The sequence below is a fragment of the Panthera onca genome, chromosome B2, assembly GCF_046562875.1.
Source record: "Panthera onca isolate mPanOnc1 chromosome B2, mPanOnc1 haplotype 2, whole genome shotgun sequence".
Lineage (NCBI taxonomy): Eukaryota > Metazoa > Chordata > Mammalia > Carnivora > Felidae > Panthera > Panthera onca.
This window is the reverse complement of record NC_138343.1, coordinates 100,699,185-100,724,272: the sequence shown is the minus strand read 5'-3', so window position 1 is coordinate 100,724,272 and position 25,088 is coordinate 100,699,185. Positions and strand designations below refer to the sequence as shown.

The 25,088-nt window shown below is 42.8% G+C and overlaps 2 protein-coding genes across 7 annotated transcripts in view; one reads left to right on the top strand and one right to left on the bottom strand.

Annotated features, from left to right (window-relative positions):
- The window catches only part of RFPL4B (ret finger protein like 4B), a 94,082-nt gene extending 76,313 nt beyond the window's left edge, over positions 1 to 17,769 (bottom strand). For 2 of the 5 annotated variants that reach the window (XR_013555726.2, XR_013555727.2), the window contains exon 1: positions 11,982 to 12,103. The gene's annotated coding sequence lies outside the window, so the exon portion shown is untranslated. Of the gene's footprint in view, positions 1 to 11,981; positions 12,104 to 12,630 lie in introns of those variants that run through there. The other 3 variants (XM_078447234.2, XM_078447233.2, XM_078447235.2) reach the window with 3 other exon arrangements.
- LAMA4 (laminin subunit alpha 4) overlaps positions 11,722 to 25,088 on the top strand; it is a 143,530-nt gene continuing 130,163 nt past the window's right edge. The window contains exon 1 of one of the 2 annotated variants that reach the window (XM_060616434.3): positions 11,722 to 12,353. In XM_060616434.3, the coding sequence (XP_060472417.3) occupies positions 11,736 to 12,353 (618 nt within the window). In that variant the 5' untranslated portion in view covers positions 11,722 to 11,735. The remainder of the gene's footprint in view (positions 12,354 to 25,088) is intronic. The other variant, XM_060616436.3, reaches the window with a different exon arrangement.

Sequence of the window (25,088 nt, the reverse complement as noted above, 5' to 3'; positions counted from 1 at the left end):
ACCCAGAAGAAGAATACAAGTGTGAGCCATGGCAAACCCAGTCCTTAGGTAGTCTGTACTCACATAAAGAAAGGGAGACTAAGCCTTCAGTTTCATTCAGTCATTTAATGATGAAATGTGTCTCCTTCCAAAGATGTGCTCCTTCTCTCCTCCTACCGCATAATCAATTATTTTGTCATTGGGATTTTCATTTTTAATAAATTTTAATTTAAGAATGATAATAAGTGATTTTCTTTTTCAAAATCTGGTGGGCATAATCTTGAATGCTGCTCTTTTTATGTGCTTGCTGCTCAGCTATGACTTAATTTGGGTTGTACAAGTCAAAAATGTCAAAGACAGATGACTTGGGGAGCCAGATGGGATGGGAAGAAATTACACCAGGCTGAGGAGCTTGCAGATCAAGCTTCTCGCTGATATTTCCATCTCTGTCAGTTTCAAGTTGGATGATGGTGCTTACCCCACAGGGTTGTCAGAATTGCTTCAGATGCTGTAGGTGACAGCATTCTGCATGCTCTAAATGATGGAAAGTGAACACCAGTGTAAAAATTCCATAATTCTAAAAACCTTCAGTAATTACAGAGTCTGAATTTAAATTTTTTTTTAATGTTTATTTATTTTTGAGACAGAGAGAGACAGAGCATGAATGGGGGAGGGTCAGAGAGAGAGGGAGACACAGAATCTGAAACAGGCTCCAGGCTCTGAGCTGTCAGCACAGAGCCCGACGCGGGGCTCGAACTCACGGACCGCGAGATCATGACCTGAGCCGAAGTCGGCCGCTTAACCGACTGAGCCACCCAGGCGCCCCTACAGAGTCTGAATTTAAATGCCTGAGAATACCAGACAGGAAATTGTCCCCTAAATTATGGTCTAATTCTCTAGAAAAGCCTGTTCACTTCTAGTCACCTAATCCTAGGGAGTTTAACGATGTCTGAGTCTACAAATGAAAATTCAAATAGAGAACTAAGTCCATTAAGGACATGATTTATATTGAAATCACTTTGGACTAAAAGAGTCAAGTAATTGAGGATGGAGTAGTTGGAGCCATGAATTATCTGGATGGGGCTAAGGATTAAGATGGGACTAGTAATGAAGGGCTAGATGTTGTCTTAGCTCAGTAATGAGACCAGAACCATTGTTACCCTGAGTAGCAGCCTCCATGAGAAGGGTTAACAAATGTTAAGTACGACACTGATAACGAAGCATCTGTAATTAAGTTATAGCTTCCAGATATTAAAATTACTGAAAGTCAAAAATATTTATTGAATTATTCTGTAGATAACAAAGAATTCCATTCACTTTGTAATCATTAGCCTATTTCCGTCTTCTAGTTTTCTCCAGAACACATTAGTTCTATAATAACAGTAGTAATATTAGTACTATTAGTAACAATAATAGCAGCTAAAGTTTATTGAGTGCTCACTATGCGCCAAGCACTTTTCTGGGAAATTTATGTACATTGTGTTATTTGACCCTCACAAGGACCTCATGAGACAGTTACACTTCGCACTTTACAGATGTGGCAGCTGAGGCTTTGAGAATGAAATCGTTGGCCAAGATCACACAGCAGGTTAAGTAGGAAAATAGAGGGACACAAACAGGTAATCTGAATCTATAGACAGGCTTCTTAACAACTGCATCTAATTTCTCTTTTAATAAATATCTACATACTAGAAAATTTATGGAAAAACAATATATCCATATATAAATTTTGCTTTTATGATGACTTCTTCCAGAAGACTAACATCCTTACTCTGCAAAACAGCATGTTTTACTTCTCACTGATATGGTCATCACAGTCTTTCAAAATCATATGCTTTTCAGGGCGCCTGGGTGGCTCAGTTGGTTAAGCGTCCGACTTCAGCTCAGGTCATGATCTCACGGTCCGTGAGTTCAAGCCCTGCGACGGGCTCTGTGCTGATAGCTCAGGGCCTGGAGCCTGTTTCAGATTCTGTGTCTCCCTCTTTCTCTCTCCTCCCCCGCTCATGCTCTGTCTCTCCCTTCTCAAAAATAAATAAATGTTTAAAAAAAATTTTTTTTAAATCCTATGTTTCTCAAATTCCTACTGTTCTCATATCAGAATCCTTTTGGGAGTCAGTAAGAGAAAATCTAACTCAAATTGGCAATAAAAGTATTTCTTGGTCCATGAAATTGAAAGTTCAGAGGTCAATTTGATTTCACACCTAAACAACACCTTCTAAGACCCATTTTATTCCACTTTTCAATCTGTTTTCTGTGGCTTCTTTTGTTACAAGTGGCTTCCTTTGGGATTGCCAATGACTCCAGGGGAACAAAGTCTATCTGCCACATGCAAGAGAAAAAAGATGCCCACCTCTAGAAGCTGTCTCCAAAAGAAGCAAGAAAACCTCTTTCCAGAAGACCCTAGCAAACCTCTTCTTCCATGCGATTGGCCTGTTGGTCATATGACCATCTCTGACCCTATAATTATGCTCCACTATGGGATAGGATCCCACTGTTAATTTTAATCTGATCCAAATACCCCACACCTAGAACAATGAGACACTAACACAAGTACCGTGTGGAAGAGGTGTGAATTCTCCATGGAAAACAAGAGTTGTTACCAAGAGTCTCTTAATGTCCGCTAGAGTTCCCATCATCATTTCTAGGGTCCCAGTGATGTCAGGGTAAGAACTAGTCTAAAATCCTGATAGAGAAATTTGGCTATATTTAAAGGTGATAACCTATGTTCATGGGTTATTTTACTAGTAAAGAACTACATGGACTACAGTCCCAAATATCATAACTGTTTGTTTTTATATATGTATTATATATATTTATTTTTAATTATTAAAAAGGAAAAAAGGCCTTGAGAGCTGATTTAATAGAAAAGGTTATCTTTTTTTTCTAGTTTATTTATTTATTTTAGTAATCTTTATACCCAATGTGGGTTTCCAACTCACTACCCCGAGATCAGGAGTCCCAAGTTCTTTCAACTGAGCCAGCCAGATACCCTGGAAATACTATCTTTTTATTATTTTTAAACATATTTTCTTTTTTTAAGTAATGTCTACACCCGGTGTGGGGCTCGAACTTACAATCCCAAAATCAAGAGCCGCATGCTTTACTGACTGAGCCAGCCAGGCACCTCTATCTTTTTATTAAATAAAATAAGTTACGCACCTAGCCTGAAGTAAATGTAATTAAAGTCGGTGTGGGACTTTTGAGAAAAGAAGTGAGGACAAAGAAGAAGAAGGGGGAAAAAAAAAGGAAAGAAAGCAAGACTGAGAGAGAAAGGAAAGGAGAAAACCATTCATGAGTTATTTGGAAGTAGTCAAAATAGTCCAAGTAGACCCGGGCCAGTAATTAATGAACTTTACTAAAGGACGAAGTATATGATGGGCAGAAGTTCTCATAGGAATTACTGTCACTTGACATCTTCCACTGGCACAAGAGCCGATGTACTGTGGCTTCAGTGACAGTGTTGTGTTGGCTTGCAAACACGATGTCAAACATTGCTCTCTTTCCTGGCCTATCCTCTCCCTCCAGTAGGAGGGGCTGACTCCATTCAAGCTAAAATTCACCTCAGCTTCAAGGAAATATTGATTTTACAAATTGAGATGTCTGGGTTGCATGTGGATTGTCCCAGGAGTGAGGAGTTGTGTTCAGGGAACACAGTGACGGTTCATAAGATTTATTCTGGGCATCACCTGAGGCCTATACTGTTATCGCAACAGTCTTCAGCTTGTCCCTTGGGCTCCTGTCTCTCCACTCCAGTGCACCCTCCTCATGGCTATCAGATTAACCCTTCTTAGCTCCCCTGTGATCCTATCTCTCTCTTCTAGTAGTAAGCTAGTAATCAGATCCATACCTATCTATTCTATAGTATCTCTCATTATCCACCCAAACAAACTTTGCACAGTTCTTTAGCTAATCTGCCCTTTCTCTTACCTAAATTTGCATGTGATTCCCCATTCCTATCCCTGCGTCTCTGCTGTTCCATTTGCCTGAAAGTCCCTTCTCCACACCCTTCCCTCACTCACTCATCTTCCCATACCTAATTCTTATACTTGTGAGGAGATCCGGGTCCAATCTATAATGTTTTCTCTTCTCACTGAGCTCAAAGTATCCCTTCCTGCTTTGTTTGATCCCCAAGAGAATAGATTTGTACCCATTTGAACACCTACTGACTCAAATTATAGGCGCTGCTGTTACCTACATGCTGTAACCCTCCCTCGTTAGACTATTAGGTTACTATATAGTGTTATCCACAGTGCCTTGTCCTAGTAGATCCCAAAAAGAAGACAGTGTGTGCTTTGTGTAGTATGTATTATGCACTGAGTGTATGTTTTAAAAACAGTTCTTTAAGAAAAAGAATAGAGTGTTAAGAATCTGATCTAAGAGGCATCTAAAAAAAAATTTCATCCCACACCAATCTCTTCATCATCTCCATTCTTCCAAATGGTTCTTTCTTCCCATTTAATAATGACAAATCAATCATTCAAGTCTGCTCAGGCCAAAAAGATGGAGTCCTTTCTTACTTTCATTCCCCATATCCAGAAAATTTCACTGGTTGTACATTCAAAACAAATCCAGAATTTGATGACCTCTCACCTCCAATGCTAACATTATGGACCAAGTCCCCGTTGTCCCTCACCTGAATTGTTGCAACAGCCTCTAAATGGTCTCCCTGGCTCCTCCTTCATCATTTCCTTCTACCCTCATTCCCGTATGGCAGGCAAAATGTGTCCCGTCATGTTGTTTCAATGCACAGAACCCTCCAAATACTTTCCAAAGCACTCAGGGTAGAAGCCAAAGTCTTTACAACTATTTTGATGGTCCTACATAATCCATCCCACACAGCCCCTTAAATTTCTGACTTTATTTCCAGCCACTCTGCCTATACCACTTTATTCTAGCCTCTTTCTCAACAAGGCAAGCACCTTCCACCTGCTGCCACCTGCACTCTCTACCCCCCTTACCCTGCTTATTTTTCCCCATAGCACTTTCGATTTGACACACCGTATCCCATGCATCCGTGTTTCTCTTGCTTCATTGTTTATTCTCTCTCTCCTACTCTTGCCTCCATTAGAATGTAAACTTCCTGAAGGCAGAAATTTTTGCCTGATTTCTAATTTGCCCTATCCTCAGAGCCAAGAAAAGGGCCAATTGCAAAGCAGACTTTTTCAAAATATTTGTTGAATGAATGATGCATAAATCTCATTTAGAGTGTTAAATCTTATTTAGAGTGTTAAATATGCAGGCCACCTAACATATGTGGTAGACAATAATTTGAGAATCTTTCTCCTAAAGGTCTAAATCTGTACATTTGAAGTTTTAGAACCGGGTCAGTTTCTCACTTGTTAGAGAAGCAACAACTGTATTTCAATCCCAAACTGTAAAGCACAGTGCAAATTTGAGACATTATTATAGTCACGCTCCAGTTCTGACATTTTTTCCAACAACGGTTAAATTCCCAAAGTGAGCATGCCCAGCATGCATTTTCTAGAAGATAATGCAAGGGATACAGAGCTAGATTATATAGAGCTTTCAGGTTAGACTCTTACAGACCGGTTTCTGCCACCACTGAAAGCAGGTTAGAACATGTTTTAACTACCCCCACCCTGCTTGTACACTCACCATGGTGACAGCCATCCTTCTCTTAAGGAAAGTTCTCTTCCCTTGGTGGTGCTTGGGTTGGGATGGGTGCAGGGACACAAAAACCCAGTTTCTTGGGTATCCTCTTTTGAATGGTGCTCAATTCTCCTTAACTGTCTCATTTCATTATCAAGTCCCAGGAGCTCCTATTTTATATTGATCTCATCACTGAGCAAATGGATGTTGACACCTCTGTTCTCAGTTGATTGCGTTACCGCTGAGCAGCAATCGTTTCCCTTTCACCTAATAAAGTAATTATCCCAGTGGACCTAAGTGATGACCACAGCCACGGTGGTCGATAATCCTTGTGAGGACCGTTCTCCTTCATCTGTTGGTTTCACCTGTTTCTCCATCAGGCCGAACCACTCGGATCAGGATGTCCTCATCACTGTTATCATTCCCCAGTGTAACCTGGTCCCTCCTCTCCCCTACAGGGTCTAGGCACTTGGAGCATACAGAGCCAGTGCCAGTGGTCCTACTGGTCTCTCAGTGATGCCCTCTACTCATGATCCCATGCATACCTGAGAATCTTCCCCCAGTGCAAATCTGAACACAAGAAGTTCCTCACAGTAGCATATTAAGGTTACACTGACATGGAGGAAAAGCTTTAAAACACTATGTACAGGGGCGCCTGGGTGGCTCAGTCAGTTAAGCACCCAACTTCAGCTCAGATCATGATCTTACACTCCATGAGTTCGAGCCCTGTGTCGGGCTCTGTGCTGACAGCCTGGAGCCTGCTTCGGATTCTGTGTCTCCCTCTCTCTCTCTGCCCCTCCCCTGCTCATGCTCTCTCTCTCTCTCTCTCTCTCAAAAATAAATAAAAACATTAAAAAATTAAAAAAAATACTATGTGCATTTTGATTCATTTTTGTTCTTTAAAAAATTTTTTTTTTAACATTTATTCATTTTTGAGGGACAGAGACAGAGCATGAGTGGAGGAGGGGCAGAGAGTGAGGGGGACACAGAATCCAAAGTAGGCTCCAGGCTCTGAGCTGTCAGCACAGAGCCCGACACGGGGCTCAAACCCACGAACCATGAGATCATGACCTGAGCCAAAGCCGGATGTTCAACCACGCGCCCCTTGATTCATTTTTGTATGAAAAAATAGGATATATATGGTGGATATATAAAATATATGTTATACACATGCAAAACATATATAAAATGGAATATGTAAATATTTAAAGGCACGGAATGTATCGGTATAGATGCAACAGAAGTCGGAAGGTATTTGCATCCAAACATTTCCAGTGTTTTAAGTCATTACCCCAGAAGAGGTATGATTCCTGGTGACCACCTCTTCCTCTTTTTTTTTTCCATACCTATAATTTCCAATTTGACTATAATTATATCCGCTACATTTTAAATTCTTTAAATGCAACTGTGATTATGTCATTCCTGAGCTAAAGTTTCTTCACTTAAAATTTTAAAAGTGACAACAATTTTGTGATGAGGTCGGTCAGAGAAGCACATGCCAGCTATCACCTGCCATGAGGTCTCTGAGAGTGAGGTGGCAGGAAGGAAAGGTGGAGGATGAGGTCTCTTTTCTACCAGCACCCCTCTTGGGCTGGGCTTCCCTGGGCTTCCCTGGGCATCCCTGTGGATGACTCAGGTGGGAGTCCAGGTGAGGAGAAGCAAGGGCAAGAGAGCTGGGTGGGGGAGGGTGGGGCCTTCTAAGAGTCGTTCTTCCCTCTGTGACATTGTACCATACGGTTATTGTACATTGAAAACCAGTTAAGAGGGTACTTCTCCTATTAAGTTCTTACCACAATGAAATGCAAACCTTTTGTTAACTTATAAGAAGTTGTTCTTCCTCCCATTGGTTTCCTCAGGCTTTTGTTCAGGACACAAATGTGACTGTGAAAAGCCCCTCAGAGGGTTCAGATTTGCATTTGGGGAGGACCCCAGTGCAGCCTAGAGCCTGGGGCAAGCTGAGAGACCCGGAAGAGGCTGGGAAGCTTTCTTCTCACTCAAGCTGGCCCAGGTCCTGCAGGTAATGACTGTGGCCATGAACAGGCACTCAAAGAGCCTCCAAGATGCCATGACTCTTTCACCCTTCCTGTGGCAGCATGTCTCTGATGTGTTTGTACCTCTGCAAATGCAGGTTTCCCCTCCTCTCATCACCGAGGACTCAGGACATCTGCCCCCTTCTTCCGGCCAGCGAAGTCCCCGCAAAGGGCTTGTTCTACATGGTTTCTTAGCAGCTTGTCTGGACTTTCTCTTTGAATTCCTGTTAACCACTTTGCATTCCCCATGGGGTCTACTTAAGAATGCCTCAGCAGGCTCTTAATTCCTTCAGAGTCAGGATATGTTTTTATCATTTTACCCTCAGCATCTAACCTGCCATATTGAAGTGTTTGGCAAATGCTAAATAAATGACTACATGAATAACTAAATAAAGGATGGATGGATGGATGGATGGATGGATGAATAGATGGAAGGAAGGACAGATGGAAAGAATGCAGGAAGCACATGCTAAAAGTCAAGTGAGGCTGTGACAAGTGTCATAGCCCAGAGAGGAAGCATAGATAACACAGGCTGTCCACACCCTGAACAAAAGTCTAAGAAAGTGAATGGGAGGGAGAATGGCTTTTGGAAGTCCCCACCCTCACCCAGCCCTCTTGCTCTTGCTCTTCTTCACATGGCTGGACTCCCCCAGGTCACCAGGTCATCCACAGAGGACAAGTGCAGCCCCAGAGGAGAGGGGTGTCAGCAGAAAGGAGACACCACTCTTCACCTTTCCTTCCTGCCACTTGACTGTCAGAGACCTCATGGCAGGTGATAGCTCGCACCTGCTTCTCTGACCAACCTCGTTGTAAAATCGTTGTCACTAGGACACAGTCCCACAACAATCCTGTGTAATTATGTCCAAGATTAGCGCCTAAAAATCCAAAATAGCATCTGACGTGAATTTCTATTTACAGAAGGGCATATGGGATGCATTAACAGCACCCTCGCTAGATCCTTGGATGCTGTGGACAGGCCCAACAAGCAAGTGCTGAAGGGAGTGGGCAGCTCTGATATTTCTCTGCTGATAATTGCACCCACCAGGGGACTCAGAAGGGAATTCCAGAACCTTCTTTTGATAAAGTCTCCAGGCCTCCAGATCTGCTGCTGCCAGAACTAAAAATAGTTAGGTCTAGTTGGGGAAGCATTGATCTGGAAGTCGGAAGGTGTGGGGCCCTAGTTCTGCATTAACTGTGCAGTGTCCTTCCCATTTAACCCCTTCGCCTCCCTCTGTGCTCCCTTCTGTGCATCAGGGATTATAGAGCAGCAATCCTTTGATCACGGGGCAGGTGGGAGTCCCAAGGGAGATAATGAACATGAAAGTATTTGGCAAATACCCAGCCTCAGTCTCAGGAGACAAGGAGGGAAGGTCATGATAAGAAAGCAGCCACACTGAAGAAGTTCCCCAGTTGTCTGTCTGTCGTTGTAGCAGGAGTAAAACCCTCCCACACTTAGGCCTTTGATGGTCTGAAGGTGGCCCTTTGGTGAGGAGATGACTCCCTTTGTTCTACTGGCTCCTAACTTGCTGTGAAACAGTCAGCCATGCTCCCTTCTTGCCTGCTCTGCCATAATACTTTGTCATCCATGACTGTCTTATTCATGGTTAATATGGGGAAGACCCACGGAACAGCCAGAAATGTGAACAGCTATTCTCAGCAAATGGGAGGTTACCCGAGCCACAAGATAAATAAATGTGGTTATTTTTCCTCTTTAAAAATAGTTATTCTGTTCTTTTTTTAAGATTTTTAAGTACGGTAGAGCTAAATAGTATATATTGGACACTGACTATATGCCAGGCTGTGTTAATGCTTTATTTGCATTATTTCATTTACTATTCATTCATAACTCAGTAGAAGAAGCACCATTATCCCATTTTACGGGTGAAGAAACTGACATTCAGAGAGACTATGTGTGTACCGAGCTCCCAGAATTGTAAACAGACCTACGATTTGAACTTTATTTTGTTTCATACAGAGCCCAGGATCTTGTGTATTATGCAGTTTTGTCTCAAAAATACTATTATCTGCAAAAAATAAGATGAGGAGGAAGATTGGGAAGCACATATTTAACCAACAATAAAAATTCATGGGTCTTGAACAAATACACTCCCACCCCCACCATTCAGGCCTTTCATAGAACCTGAACATGGCCTATGTCGTATAAAAGTGTGTGATTGATTGACAGTGAAGAACAGGACATAAAACAAACCAAGGTGAACAGTTTTTGTGTACTGAAGAGGTCTGTATTTGAAGTCAGAACATGATGCATATGTTATTACTGTTATTATTTTATTATCCCTTAAGGTTTTTTAAAGGGAGATTGGGACAGGATAATCAAGCATCATCTTTTCCTCTTGGACTCTAGCCATCTTGCCTCCCAACATAAGTTTCCAAGAACCAACCAAACATATTTTGAAGTTCTTTCACTTAATTTAGCGAGTTATCCAGTTTATGTGGAAGATGATTATAGTTTAGCTTACTGGTTCAGGACAATACTACTTTTGTATCTTAAAATGAAAGCATTACAAACACTTGGGGATATATGAGAACTGTTTGCTTCTACCAGCTTTGTCCCCTGTTGTCTCTTATCACTTTATGGTCCAAAATCAATGACCTTAGCATCAGATAGTAGCACTTGTACCTCTCACCCATTACTAAATATATATAACAATTCCTGTCTCATGGGATTACAGTAAAGATGAAATTGAAGGAGATAATTTATGCAAACTTTTCAGCACAGAGGAAGTACTCAAAAAATGGGAATGCCGTATCTCCTATTCTGAATGTATATCCTCTATTTTTTGAGTTTCAGGGTGGTATAGCTGTGAAAGATCATTTTGGAATCAGTGATGCCCCAGTGCAAACCTTAGCTTAGCTTTCTACCAGCTGCGTGATATTGGGCAAACGTCTTAGTCCCTCAGAATCTCCCTTTCCTTTCTTTTCTCTTTTCTTTTTTTTCTTTCTTTTTCTTTTCTTTTCTTTCCTTTTTTTTTTTTTTTTTTTTTTCTGTAAAAGGAAATAAAGTCCTATTTTCCAGGAATGCTGTGAGGCTTACTAATGCTGTAATATGTAATTACTGATTACACAGTATGGTATATGTAAGATATTGCATATAGTTGGTGCAAAATAGATGGGTGTTTTGCTTTTGCTTAGATAAAATAGCTTTTGTCCTATAAAACAGAGCTAAGGATTAGGTTTTATGAAAATGCTTCACTCCACGATTGTGGATGATTTCAAGCATCTAGGGACCTACTTGGGTGTCGTTTTATGGTTGCTTCATCTAATCCTCTTAAAGCCATGGACATGTCTTGTGGGAATGCTTAGAGTTCCTTTCTGAAGCCAGTGTAAGCAAAGGTACCTAGCAGCTGCAGTGACCACTGACCCATCCGCAGGGCGCCTGGCACAATTTTGGCCCACTTCGCCCAAAGTCCTAGAAAGGTTACATGACTCACAGGGATGCAGCAGGCATGAGATTACAGGCCTAGAGGAAGAGGCCAGGGCTGTGGGCAGTATATTTGACAGGCTCATACACTGTAAGCCTTGTTCCAGACCCCTTACAAAGCACCTCTTGAGGATGAAAACAAGATGTTCTTTGTAAATAAAAGTTCATGCATTTGCGTAATAAAGTCATTTTCCAGCCCCGCAGTAAAAGATACTCTTCTCCCAAGCCCTCTGGGTGAGGACTGTCAGGAGGAGGATGGGTGGCCAGCAAGTCTCAATGAAGATAGCTCAAAGACTGCAGCCTTCCATCTTTAGAAAATGAGAAACCTTGCTCCAGAAAGTGGGTGCCCTCCCCCTCTGCCGTCTGACAAGCCGCACCTCTCTGGCTCCTGCCCCTACCCCTGGAATCCCTTTCCCCCCTTACTTGCCTGCAAACTAGGGGGTCACATAAAAGATCTGCAAAAATACAGATAGGACAGCGAGCACCTTGGCTAAATAAATAAAAGATGTGAGGAAGCGATCACAAAGGCTGAATATTCATGGGGGTCCCTTGGAGGGGCTCCAAACTGAGAGCGCGTGGGGAGGGCAGGCCAGGGAAAGGCCCGAGCTCCGTGTGTGAAATGCCGTTTGGAGTGGGAGGGCCTGGAAGTGGAAGGTAAAAAGGGAGTGGTGAGAATGGATGTGGGGAGGAAGGCAGGGCAGCGCAGCCCGCAGACCCCACCCGCCCGGGACAGGAGGTGGCCGGCGGGGCTCGCCCTAACCCCGTCCGCCTTTTGGTGCTCAGCCTTAAGCTGCCTCCATCTGGACGCCCCTCAGCCAGAGCCTCTGGGGAGAGAGAAAGCGGGAGAGAAAGTGCGAGAGCCAACCGAGGGGGAAGAAGGAAAGAGGAGAGACAAGGGGGGAAGGAGGGCTCCCGCTCACCCTCTCGCTGTGCCTTTTTCACTAAGTTGCGCGTCGGGCCGCCTTGACTTCCCACATCCGGACAAGGCGGGGGCCGAGAAGGTAATGCACGCGAGGCACCGCCGCCCCACGGGGGCACCGACGAGGACGCACAGCCGCCGAGCCCCACGCAGCGCCCTGCTGGATGGCAGCGGAGAGATGGCCGTGAGCTCAGCCTGGCGCCCCGTCCTGAGGCTCTGGCTCCTCTGGGGCGCTGCCTGCGCGGCCGCCGCGGCCGGGGACGACAGCGCTTTTCCTTTTGACATTGAAGGGAGCTCAGCGGTCGGCAGACTGGACCCGCCCGAGGCGAGCGAGCCCCGCGTGGCTCCCGGAAGGCTGCCGCCCGCCGCCGAGGTACGGTGTCCCTGCCCTTGTCACCCCGGCCCGGGGCACCTGAGCCCCGCGGGCTGTGGGTGCCACGCTCCCGTCCGTCTCTCTCCCCCCCGCCCCCCACCTCCTCCCCTCCCCCATCCCTCAGAGTTTCACCTGCACCCTGTTGAAGAGTTTTACTTTGTCAGTGGGGTTTGGGCGTCGCGAGTTGTGAGTTAAGGCTTTGGGACCCGGCACTGTTCCAACTAGCAAAAGTGCCATGTGCTCCGTGTACTGGGAGCCGGTCTGCTTGGATTCTCACCTGGAGCTGCCGTGGCGCTTCTGCGACTTTCTGCCACTTGAGTGTCCCAGGAGAGTTACTTAAAGTGTGTGCCCTGTCCCCGGCTTCCTGCTCTTCTGAGATGTTGGGACAGTGGGAACAATACCGCGGGGCCAATCTTTTTGTCACAAATCAAGCAGAAGGTCCTCTCCAACAGGGGAGAGGGACCGAGCGGCTGAGGGTGATGGGATACTAAAGAATCTGTTGGGAAACTGCCGAGCAGATGCCTTAAATAGATAGGAGCCATTATGTTCCAGAAGCAAAAAGTTGTGATGGAAATCAAGCCCCATCCCCAAAGTTAAAATGATTGGGATGTGCTACTGGTGATATGTTTATGCAGAGAGCTGCTGTTTGAGTACCTTGCAATAGCTTTTATGTTGAAAGCATAACCAGAAAGTAGAAATTGGGTAAAGGAGGATGAATCCAGAGTAAGTGATTTAAGAGTCCCTTGAGCCAAGACGACAAGGGCATGTCCAGTGCGTGGGAGATGTTAAGTAGGAGGAAAATGAAGTCACCTAAGTTCATGGGAAAGGAAGGAGCAATTGACTTAACACCGCGCGCACACACACACACACACACACGCACACACACACGTGCTACAGCTATGGTTACAGCAACTATAGAACCAAAGCATTTATATGGATTGACACCATTTCTAACAGCACCAAAGTCTGGATTATTGCAACTAATTCTACTAATTGTTAGTATAACTATAGTTATTATTACTACTAAAATAAGGTGCATGGAGATGGTCCGTCTCCAGGAGTGAGCCCCACTCACACCCCCCAAAAAAGGAGGGGGTGTGTGTGTGTAGGGCCAGAGCATACCAACCTCCCATTGTGGTTCAAAAAATAACCTCTATAGGAAAGAGTGGGGCACAGCTGGCTTCTGCTCAGCTTTGTGCTCCCCAGACCTGGGGAGAAGCCGGGCCAAGAGAGACACCGGGCAACGAGAAGGCATTGCGTCTCCACAGGCTTGGGATTAACCCCTGGGAAGCATTTCCACCTGTTGCTTTAAGCGTGAAAAGTCTCAGAACAAAATGCTTAGGGGCAGAGTTGCCAGATAAAATACAAGACATCTAATTAAATTTGAGTTTCAGATAGCAACAAATAAATGTTTTTGTTTATGTCTCAAATGTTGCATGGGATGTATTTACAGTAAAAATTATTTATTGTTTACCTGAAACTCAAATTTACCTAAACCTTCTGTATTTCTGTCCGCTAATTTTAAAGAGATGGGCACACATACCTTTTTGTAACTCTTACCCCACAAAAAGTAAGAAAATAATTATTTGATTTTTAGGGAACCTTAAATCTATTGCTGAGACTCTGAGCAATTTCTTATATACTCATGTGCTCAGTGAAATAATAGGAAGGCAGCACAGCAGAGTGTTTTGGGATTGCAGGCTCTGCAGTCTGATGGTCCCAAGTTCAAATTTCAACTTACCTCCTCCTTACCTTAGGCAAATTCCAGATGTCCAATTACACAGAAAGAGACTAAGGCTTAAAGAAGTTATTGATGCCTACTTCATACTTCCTAGAGTTACTGTGATGGAACTAGATACAGACAGAATGCTTAACACAGTACCTGATAGGTATTAATGCTGTATACATGCTAAGTCTTGTTATTAATAGTATAAAATATGCAGACGATTGAATTAAAAGAAACCCTTGTTTGGGAATATTTCTCAGAACATTATTTTTATGGCGCTATTTTACTTAATATTGCTGTATCTCTGTTTGTCTGTATCTTTCCTACCAGAAAGATATATCCTATAGTGAGTTAAATGTCAGAGTCCAATAGGTTCAGAATGCCAATTCAGGCTTTCGGTTTAGGGAAACAGAAAGAAGCTATTAGTCATTCCAGAAGTGTCAAAGTATATGATGTAGAAAGTGTGGGATTGGAGTAATTACATTCCCACTGCCTAGTTTCACATAATACCTCCAGTTCATTTCTGGTCCCGTGGCAATCCCAATGCCCCACCATTCAGATTTCCCATGCTCTTTATAGCCAGTAAACCAAATACATTCTGGAAATTTAATAACACGGTGCAACCATTCTACTGACTGGTTCAGGAGATTGTATTTACATCTATAGACGGAGAGAGAAAGAGACCGTGGACATATGTGATACGCTATTTGTAGGAGGTTTGAGATGTAGATGGAGGGATATTCTAAAAATACATTCATTTTACTTCACTTGGATTTATATGAATGGTTATTCCTCGATTTTCCTTCAAGGGGCAGAAGGAAAATATACTAAGGCAAGCATACAGCAGTGGGAGGGCTTGGCTGATGGCCCTCCAAAGGCTCTCCCAAGCTCTTCGATAGACAGCAAGGCTTGTGCCCTCTCCACCCCTGGGTCCTTGGCACTCAACAGAGGACTCCAGACTCTGGCACACTGGTGCCAAGTGTGAGTTAGGGGTTCAATGACATTAAATACACACTGAATAAAAGGATGAGGAGCACAGGCTGACCAAGAAAGAAAGTCCCTCCTTTCCTTCTCAAACAAGCCCAAGCTTCCCCCAGGATACAGGGTTTGAAAAGAGGAGCACCCATGGGTGCTAATTTGGTAGGATTTTCCCACCTTCTGCTTTTTCACAGGCAATTTCCCACATTCACCACTGCTGAGTTTATGGTGAGAGCAGTGTTTCTCAGTAGGATGGGCAAAAGGGTGATGGGGTGGTTTCAAAAAAGAATATTCAATGTTCTAATATTTTACATTTAAGAAGAGAAAGTCTTGATTCTATCATGTACACTCTAGCAAGTAAAACCAGACAGAAGCCTTCTTAACCAATATGGATCTGCAAAAACACTGGAAGGGGTACAGGGATGGGGATAGGAATGGTCCCCAAGAAGAGGGTGTCACAATGTCCTTGGCAGGAATGACAGTGTTGTCTGTCAAAAAGGAGCAGGAATTAAATAAGTTCGAGAACACTAGGTTAGAGGTTGATACTGTGGGAAGAAGCCACCGCACAGAGACTCAAAAGAGTGAAGTCTCCACTGGAAAGGCAAAATGAGAGGTATGGAGGGCAATGGTGCTGTTACTGCCCTTGGTAGATAATTGAGAAATTAAGGGAAATAAATGACAGTGTTGAGCAAACTTCTCTCAGCAAAGAAAACAGGAATTTATCTCCTGGTAACCTGACTGGGTTTTGTTGTTGTTGTTGTTGTTGTTGTTGTTGTTGTTGTTGTTAGCTTCCCTCCAAGAAAATCAGTGGCCCGTGAACCACATGTGCACATGTACCCCACACTGGACAAACTTACTTGCTTTTAAAAAAGCACTATGAACTAGACTAATTCTGAGCAACTTTTCCTCTAGACTCTTTTTATCGTGGATACATGATCCTATGCTCCAACATAACTGGTACCCTGCCACTAAAGGATCGCAGTATGTGCATTAAAAGGCAGCTTAGATCTCTTTCGCTGTCTACTTTCCTTCTGCTTATCTTGGGCCCTTACTTTGAAAGAGGCCCTGTTGAATCACGTGAAGACCTCTAGTCACTGGCCTGGGCCATCATTCTATATTGCTGTCCAACAGTGCATGTAGGTAATGTGAACTCCCACATGCAGTCATTATTTCATTCACTTTATATCATCCAGCAAGTATGTTTGGAGCCTTACTGTATACAGAGCAATGAAGGAGGTGCCAGGAAGGACAGAAGAAGGCAGAGTCACATCCCTCCCCTCAAGGAGTAAGCAATCTAAGAAAGAAAAATGTTCATAGCCACCATATAAAGCTGAATGAATTAATGTTCTGTAAAAGTAGCTGGAAGCTAAGGGCCATGGGGGTAATGTGGAAAAAGTATTACTCCAGAGCCAGACCAGTAGGACACAATCATCCTACTCACCAAATACCAAAGAAGGTTCCTGGGAGACATTATTTTAGAAGGACTAAATATAGCGGCAGTAGTAATAATAATAGCATGGCTTATGGCTAATGCTCATTGAGTATTTACTGTGTGTCACACACTAATCTAAGCACTCTCCAAGAGCTATTTTTTTTCACCTTCAACAGCTCAATGGAACTTGTATAGTTATTCTCTTACTTTGAAAACAGGGAAACTGAGACAGAGCATTTGCCCAGGCACCTTACCTGGTAAGTAGCACAGCTAGGAAGGAATTTATGAAAGTAATTCAACTGTGCAAGAGTACCTAGGAAAAAGTTATTAGGTAAATAGAACTATCTGTAGGCATAAGTTTTAGTCAAAGTTTTAGAAATTTCTTAAAGATCTATAAAATGCCATTCAAAGACTATTTGTGCAATGCTTGCTGGATGAGTAGCATAAGTTGCATACAATGTTAGGATTATCAAAGAATCAAGATAACTTCCCTTTCCTGACGAGTCTAATAATTACTTTTTAAACTACTCTTTTGGAAAGACAGAAATTAATACTTATTGACTTCTACTATGTCCCGTGGAACTACATGTATTATCTTTTGTAGTAGTCAATAGTGAACATTATACCCATTTTATAGATAAGCAAATTGAGGTTTGGAGATGGTAAGTATTTTGCCCAAGGTTACCAAATCCCATTCTTTTTTCCCCAGCATATCAGTGGGTCCCCCTGATAGATTTTTTTTTTAACTCTAGGGTCTTCTTTGCATCCCATTTTCCTTTTTTAAACATGTTCTAGTATGTTTCCTCTACATGATGCTACGGTTTACATTAGAACCTCCATATTTAGGTTAATAGGTAAAGAATTCAGAACAGCACCACCTATAGGAATACATGGCCTGTCTTATAGAATGTATTATAAAATTGCTAGAAAATAAAGAATTGCTATGGTTCCAGAATTCTCTGATTTAACCATAAGTTTTTTTTTATTGCAGTAAAATATGCATAACATAAAATTTTCCATTTGAATCATTTTTAAGTGGCATTAGGTACATTCACATTGTTCTACAACCGTTACCACCATCCATCTCCAAAATATTTTCATCTTCCCAAACTGAAACTCAATACCCATTAAACAACAACTCCCCAATACCCCCTTCCCCGGGCCCTGGCAACTGTCAGTCCACTTTCTGTTTCCATGAATATTACTCTGATAGATACTTCATATCAGTGGAACCTACAATATTTGTTCTTTTGTGTCTGGCTTATTTCATTTACCATAATGTCTTCAAGGTTCATTCATGTTGTAGTATGTGTTTCAATTTCATCCCTTTTTGAGGCTGAATAATATCCTAATGTATGTATATATCACATTTTGCTTACCCCTTTATCTATCGATGGACGTTTGAGTTGTTTCTACCTCTTAGCTTCTGTGAATAGTGTTACTGTGTCCATTGGCTTACACATATCTGTTTTGAGTCTGCTTTCAGCAATTTGGGGTAGATATCCAAAAGTGGAATTGCTGATTGTATGGTACAGAAAAAGTTTTAAAACTTGGATTCCTAGAGAGGCCAAGCAAAAACAAAAACAAAAACAAACTAATGAAAAAAACTGGGCAGTGAAAGGAATACATCCTGTGAGTGACAGATCCAAGTGACAGGAGAAGGGTTGCCTCTTCCAGAGGGACACCCACCTCTGTGTTGCCAGGTCTTTTGTTTTTTCAGGAGAAAACAGAGTCTGGATTCTTAAGTAAATTTGCTGACTCATTTTTTTTAATACCCTGTGGGAAGTGCATCTGATGGCCCAATTTAGCCCAAGCGCTGTTTATTTCAGTCTCTGCTCAACAACATTTGAAATTCACCTTTCACCAAAGGTACAACATGGGCGTCTAGCCAGACGGATGTGCTGTGAATTCAGCCCCACTACTTTCTAGCTGTTTGACTTTGAACAAATTAGTTCATCCTTCAGAGGCTCAGTTTGTTTGATTGTAGAATGAACAGAAAAGTATTTGCCTTGCAAGATTATTGTGAAATAATGTCTAGGAGCTGCCTAACAAAGTCTGCCTTTAGTTCCTTCTCTTCTGTACCTCCCTTCTCTCCCTTTCTCTTCTACTGTTTTTATCTACTGCAAGTTAAGACTTGTTTTACCGGTTTATTTTTTTCTAAACTTTTATTTATTCTGTAAATTTGGTTATTTCCAACTTTTCCATACAAATGTACTGATCAGGCAACATTGGAGGAGACGGAGACTGGACTTTAATTTTTATAATCACTGTATCCCTAATGGTTCTTTAAACGTAGCCTTTCCCCAGTTGGATGATCTGATCAGTGAAGAGAAATGAATGAATTTTTCTAAATTCTGGAAAAGTTAAACAAAAATACCAACATCTTTGATATGAAAAGGACCATAACTTTTTTTCTTTCACAATTAAATTCTCAAATCTGACTTTTCATAATTTTTTGAAATATGTAACGTCAAAAACACTTCTCTCCTTTTGGGCTTTTCCTCACTCAGAGTAACCATATAAATATAATGATGGCCAGACATAATTTTGAGACATTTGATTGATTAGAAACCATTAAAACCAGATTACCAGTACATCTTTGAGTTCCACAAGTTGGTATTTCCAAACAGTTATTTATTTATTTTCTAAAACCAGGAAGTCTGCTGGTTCACTGAGATGTGGTGACCACATAGAAGAATATTTAAATATCTACTCCAGTATTTGCCAAAGAGCAGCATTCTTTTCCCAACTGTTTTTTTTTTTTTTTTTTTTTTTTTTTTTGCTCTTAGTGTGGTAAAGTTAAATTCTGGGAAATGGTTTACTGAAGGGAAGCTTAGCCACAGATGTTTGTAATTCCAACTTAAGTTTCCCATCAAAGTCTTAATGAAATTCAGCTGCCAGCAGTTAGGGTCTGAATCTGAGTCTTTTTATCATGAGAAACTTGGGGAAAACAGCATTCCGAGGCTGAATGGTAGTGGGAAAATGTCCATATTCAAGCTCAAATCCCCTGCATAAAGAAAAAAAATACAGAAACAAGTACTGTTAAAAAAAAAAAAAAAAAAAGAGGAGAGAGGGGTGGTCTGACATACTTTGAGCAATATGCAATATGACCTTCTTTTCACTTCCAGCACTTTCTTGGTTTGTATGTTGTGTTTTGGAAGAAGCGAGACATCTAGTGTTTACCTAAATGGAGTGAAATATCTACATTTATGACTCCATGAGAACTGATGAGTTGGAGAAATCCCATACCACCAACAGCTGCGTGCGTGCACGTCTCTTGCAGACTAGACCAGTAATCCATGCTGTGCATACTACCGCTAAAGGGACCCTTGAGCATAGTGCAGACTTTGTGCATTCATATTTATTTTGAAATCGTGCCCTCCATTAGATGAGGTGGCACGATTACTTCAAAGGAAATGAGGGAGGCTGAAGATCAGAGATGTCTTCACTAAAACTCGCCTCAGAGGTGACTGTTCCGTGCAATCATGTTGTCTGTTTACAAAGTAAATTGCAACATAGGACACTGCACTACACAGCTCTGTAAAGCCAAATGTCAGCCCAAAGGAATGTATAATATAGACACCAGCAGAAGGCAAGAAAATGTTTAGTGGGCCTCATACGTTGGGATGCTAGGGCTGTAGAACCATCTAGTATTACAGCAAGAACCAGAGCACAAATTCGGGATCTGGGGCTTAAAATTGGGGCTGGCCTCTCCTTCCACAGGAGAGTTATTTTACAATGCCTTTCAAGTTTCACTGGCCAGGCAACAGTGTGTTTCCCCCTTGAGGAACAGTGATACAATTTAACAAGCGAAGAGTGACCTAAAAGTAACCTCTCTACCTGCTGATACGCCTGTGAGTCCTGAGAGCAGGAGAGTGATTCTGTCGTCTGTGATTCTGTCAATCCCCAGGTCACAGGTGAGGTGCTAAATGCGTGTTATTTGGAGACCGAACAGTGTCTGAATGCCTGGCAATGAGCCAGTGTTTGTGGTGCATGAATAAATTGCCTCATTCTGTATTGTTCCCTTGGAATTGTTGTGTGTCATACTCACTGAAATTCCATCTATAAGGAACCAGCCCTGAAGCCCCTATTGCAGCACAGAATTCGGCGTAAAGGAGACGTGTTTGAATGCAGAGGCGGTGGGTGGTTATTATTGGATGTATGACTCTATTATATCTTGCGGTGTGAACCGTAAAATCAAAGGGATCATAGAATGTTAGATCTAGAAAGAGAGTTTAGAGATTCAACCTTCTCATTTTGTAGATAGGGAAACTGAGCCTCAGGGTGGGAGATGGTTAAGGTGCTTCACTCAAAGACACAAAGCTCATTCATTACCAGCAGTGCCAAAAACTGTGTCTCCTGACTTCCAGCCTTATACTCTTTCAAGCTATTTCTATGGGCTATCTATCTATATAATTTTTCTCTTAAAGATATATATCTTTAAGGGAAAAGTTGCTTGCTTCTAACATACTGTTATTCACTTTGCTCTCTATTGCTTCTGTTTATTCTTGAGTTGAACAATCAGTAAGAGAGGCTCACGGAATTCAGCAGAGTGGGACAAACACTGGAATGTGACTTTGGAACCAACGCTTCCGGTTCTTGGCCACGCCACTAACAACCCGATCACCTTTACCAGTTAAAGGAACCTGGGCACGTCCCTTCACCTCCTGGGCCCTCGATTTCTACAGTTTAAAAAGAAGAAAACAAAAATAAGCAAACAAAAACAAGGTTACTTCTAGCAACGGAGTTCTGTGATTATCTAATGAATAGATAACAGTTTAAGCTACTTGAAAGGAAGCTGGCTTAAGGAAGAGAATCACTCAGCATCACAGCGGCCACCCTGGTTAGAACCCCAAGACTGAGGAGCCTAGAGCCCAAAGGAAACACAGGGACTGATCTGGTGGGGTGGGGGTGGGAGGTGGGGGCGTTAATGGGCCCTTCTCCCTGCTTCTTGGTGAGGGTGGTTGCAGGACAGAGCACTGGCCCAGCCTTAGACATGAGCCTTTCCAAGGTGACCACCAAGGAGGCTTCCCACACAGGCTTCAGCTGCAGACACCTAAGTGTGTCCATGAAAGTCACTCTCCCATACCTGGGCTCCAGAGTGCTGCCACCTGCCCTATCCAGACCCTTCACAGTGACTCTAAATGTGAAGCTCCACACAGAGACATGGGAGGGATGACGTTAGAGGAAGTGAGGGACACAGAGAACTGAGGGGAGGCTCATGTCCTTGCATCTCTTAATAGTGAAAGGCACATAACAGGCTCTAGAAAGGAGAATGTATTTACACTCAGTGCAAAAGGAAGGGAAAGCCAGTGACAGATTATTGATTCATCACAAACACCAACTGAGGGGTGCCTAGGTGGCTCAGGTGGTTGAGCGTCCAGCTCTTGGTTTTGGCTCAGGTCATGATCTCATGATTCGTGAGTTCAAACCCCGCATTGGGTTCCCACACTAACAGTGCTGAGCCTGCTTGCGATCCTCTCCTTCTCTCTCTGCCTCTCTCCCATTCAAATGCACGCGGGCTCTCTCTCTCTCTCTCTCTCTCTCTCTCTCTCTCTCTCAAAAATAAATAAATCAACCTAAAAAAAAATCAACCGAAATCACAGCATTACAGTATGCACAGTCTAGCCATCAACTGAGACTTCATGTTAAGGTAAAGAGGAAGCTTAATTTGATAACCTGCCCTAGATTGGGCAGGACACAGCACCCCCGGCCTAGAAACGGTACCCCTGGAGACTCTGTGTCCTTGAGAGTAAGGGAGGCGAGGCAGGGGAAGAATTTACTTGTGGCACTGCTTGAAAATAGGGTGTTGCTCACGCCTTTCAGGAAATAGTGGAATCGTAATGTTTCTCTTGTGAATAAGGGATGCTTTCTAATTCAGGATCATGTGTCTCCCGGGAGTGAGAAGTGTGGTCTTTGTGCTAGGCTAGAAAGATAACGTGAAGAGATAGGGAAGAGCTACATCCACAAGATGAGAATTGCCGTGGCTCCTTCTCAAGCTGGTATTTTTCTAGACGGATTGAGATCTGTAGGAAAGTGCTCGTGAGTCAGGGTCTGTGCCTCTCGTGCATCAGAGGGGGCATCTGCATCTTGCTGGCAGACTCTAAATCTCCTCGATGCAGCCCCAGCCCTGAGAGGGGCTATTTTAGAACAGCCTTGAACGTCAGCTATCCTCGAACCCCTTTGAGACACCTAGTTGACTGATTTCAAAGATCCTTTTAGCTTTAACTCCTAAGCATTTGATTAGCACTTGCCGTGTCCCAGGCATTGTTTTAGGCACTTTGCATTATTAATCCATTTATTCCTCATAACATAGTGAGGAAGGCACTACCATTAATACCATTGTACAGATGGGGAAACTGAGTCACATAAAAAAGCTGAGTAACTTATCCAAGATCACAGCTTAGAATCTGGCTCCAAGCTTGTAATCTTTATCCTATAAGGATCCTTTAACATCTATGCTTCTAAATCTCACAGTGCCTTACGGTAGCTCAACTAACAGGGATCCCCAGTATCCTCCAGGAATGCCAGAAAGGTCATAGTAGTTGACAAGTCTATAAAGAATATTCTAATTACTGGTATGTTTATATTTTTGCTTTTTTTTTTTCTTAATTTAGAGCATAAACTGACTTTATCATCTCAGTAACAATGAAAGGTTCTTCTTTGGACATAATAGGAATAAAAATTGACGTAATTTCTGAAAGTGTATATTTTCGCGTGTCTCCAGCTATGCTAAGCATTAATCATCTCAGTAGGCTCCTGAGTTTACTTTGTGGATCTATGACTTAAAAGAACTTGAGAGAAGGATAAAGAGAGAAACCAAAATGTGGTAAAAGCGGATCCTTAGGGAAAATGGTTAGAAAAGGGCTAGAAGTCCAAGATCAGGGAGACTTCAGGCTTAGTTTGTGGTGAGTACTCTCTTCCTGGCTCATAAATAGTCATCATTTCTCTGGGTCCTCACCTGTCCTTCATTCCATGCATGTGCAGAGAGAGAAAGGACTCTCTAGTGTCTCTTCCTCTTGTATAAAGACACTGGTTCTATCAAGCCTTACCCTTATGACCTTGCTTAACTGTTATTACCTCCTTATAGGCCCTGTCTCCAAATAGTCAGTCACATTGGGTATTAGAGCTTCAACGTAGGAATTTTTGAGACACATAGGAACCATAACACCTACCCAGTGAAGTATGTTAAGCAATAATTCATTTTTATTTTTTAATGTTTATTTATTTATTTATTTTTTGAGAGAGAGAGAGAGTGAGAGAGCATGCACAAGTGGGGAAGGGGCAGAGAGACAGAGGGAGAGAGAAAGAAATCCCAACCAGGCTCCTCACTGTCAGCACGGAGCCCAACGCAGGGCTCAAACTCACGAACCGTGAGATGGTGACCTGAGCCGAAGTCAGATGCTTAACCAACTGAGGCACCCAGGCGCCCCTGAGTTAAATCTTTAAGACTGAGGGAAATTCAAGGTGAAGGGACAGGATAAGGAAAGACAAAAGACAGAGGGTTTCTTCTAGAAAGAGATACAGTCTCAGCTGGTGAGACTAGACAACCAGGAGTCACTGAAGATTTCAGAGAAGAGAAGAAACTCAGTGAGAGTTGTGCTTCCAGATCAACATTAATCTGGAAACAGGCTACTAGAGGCATTGGGCAGGAAGCAGCAGAGAGCCTGGAATCAGAATCACTGATGTTGGGGCACCTGGGTGGCTCAGTCAGTTGAGTGCCCAACTCTTGATTTCACCTCAGGTCATGATCTCACAGTTTATGAGTTCGAGCCCTGCATTGAGCTCTCTTTGCTGTCAACACAGAGCCTGCTTTAGATCCTCTGTCCCCCCCCCCCCCCCCCCGCCCTCTGCTCCTTCCCCCTTCTCTCTCTCTCTCTCTTTCAAAAATAAACACTAAAAAAAAAAAAAAAAAGAATCACCTACGTCATGCATTGGTAATTATCCAGGAGAGAGTAAGAAGGGCCTGGAAGCGAATGGTGGCTGTAGTCTGGAAAGGAGGGAAAAAGATGCTGTGGTCATTGCAGAGATTCTATTAAGACAACTTGTTGTATGTTTGGAGAGCAAGGGTGAGGGGTAGATTTGTCAAGGGTGCTGCTGATGTTGATGTTTGTAGAAACATATTACATCATGGGGAAAAATCTCTTTGGAGACTTTTTAACACAAGACCTACTAAATCAGTGACTTCCAAGCTGAAGCCTTACAGAAATGCCTTGGCTATAATTCGGGGTGAGGGAGGCTGAGCAGCAGGAAGTTGGGGCTTTGCTTCCTTCAACCAGAACATCTTCTTGTTTTTGTTTTTTTTTTTTTAATCTGTTTTGTAGATGAATTCCACATGCTATTTCACTGGCGGGCGGGGGGCAGGGGCGGGGGGAAGGAGATCTCTACTCTAAAATGTTTGAGTAACAGTTGAGTAAATCGTTATGCTGGGAGCTCCCAAGTTGATATTCTAAATCATGACCGGTCTCCCAAATGGTACTCCAAATGTCGTCCAAATCAGTGTCTCCTAGGCAGTTTCCCAGTGGTGCACACACCTGCTGATTTGCACAGAGCCTCTGACATTCCGAGCACCTCTGCAGCTGTGCCAAACATGAGCTAG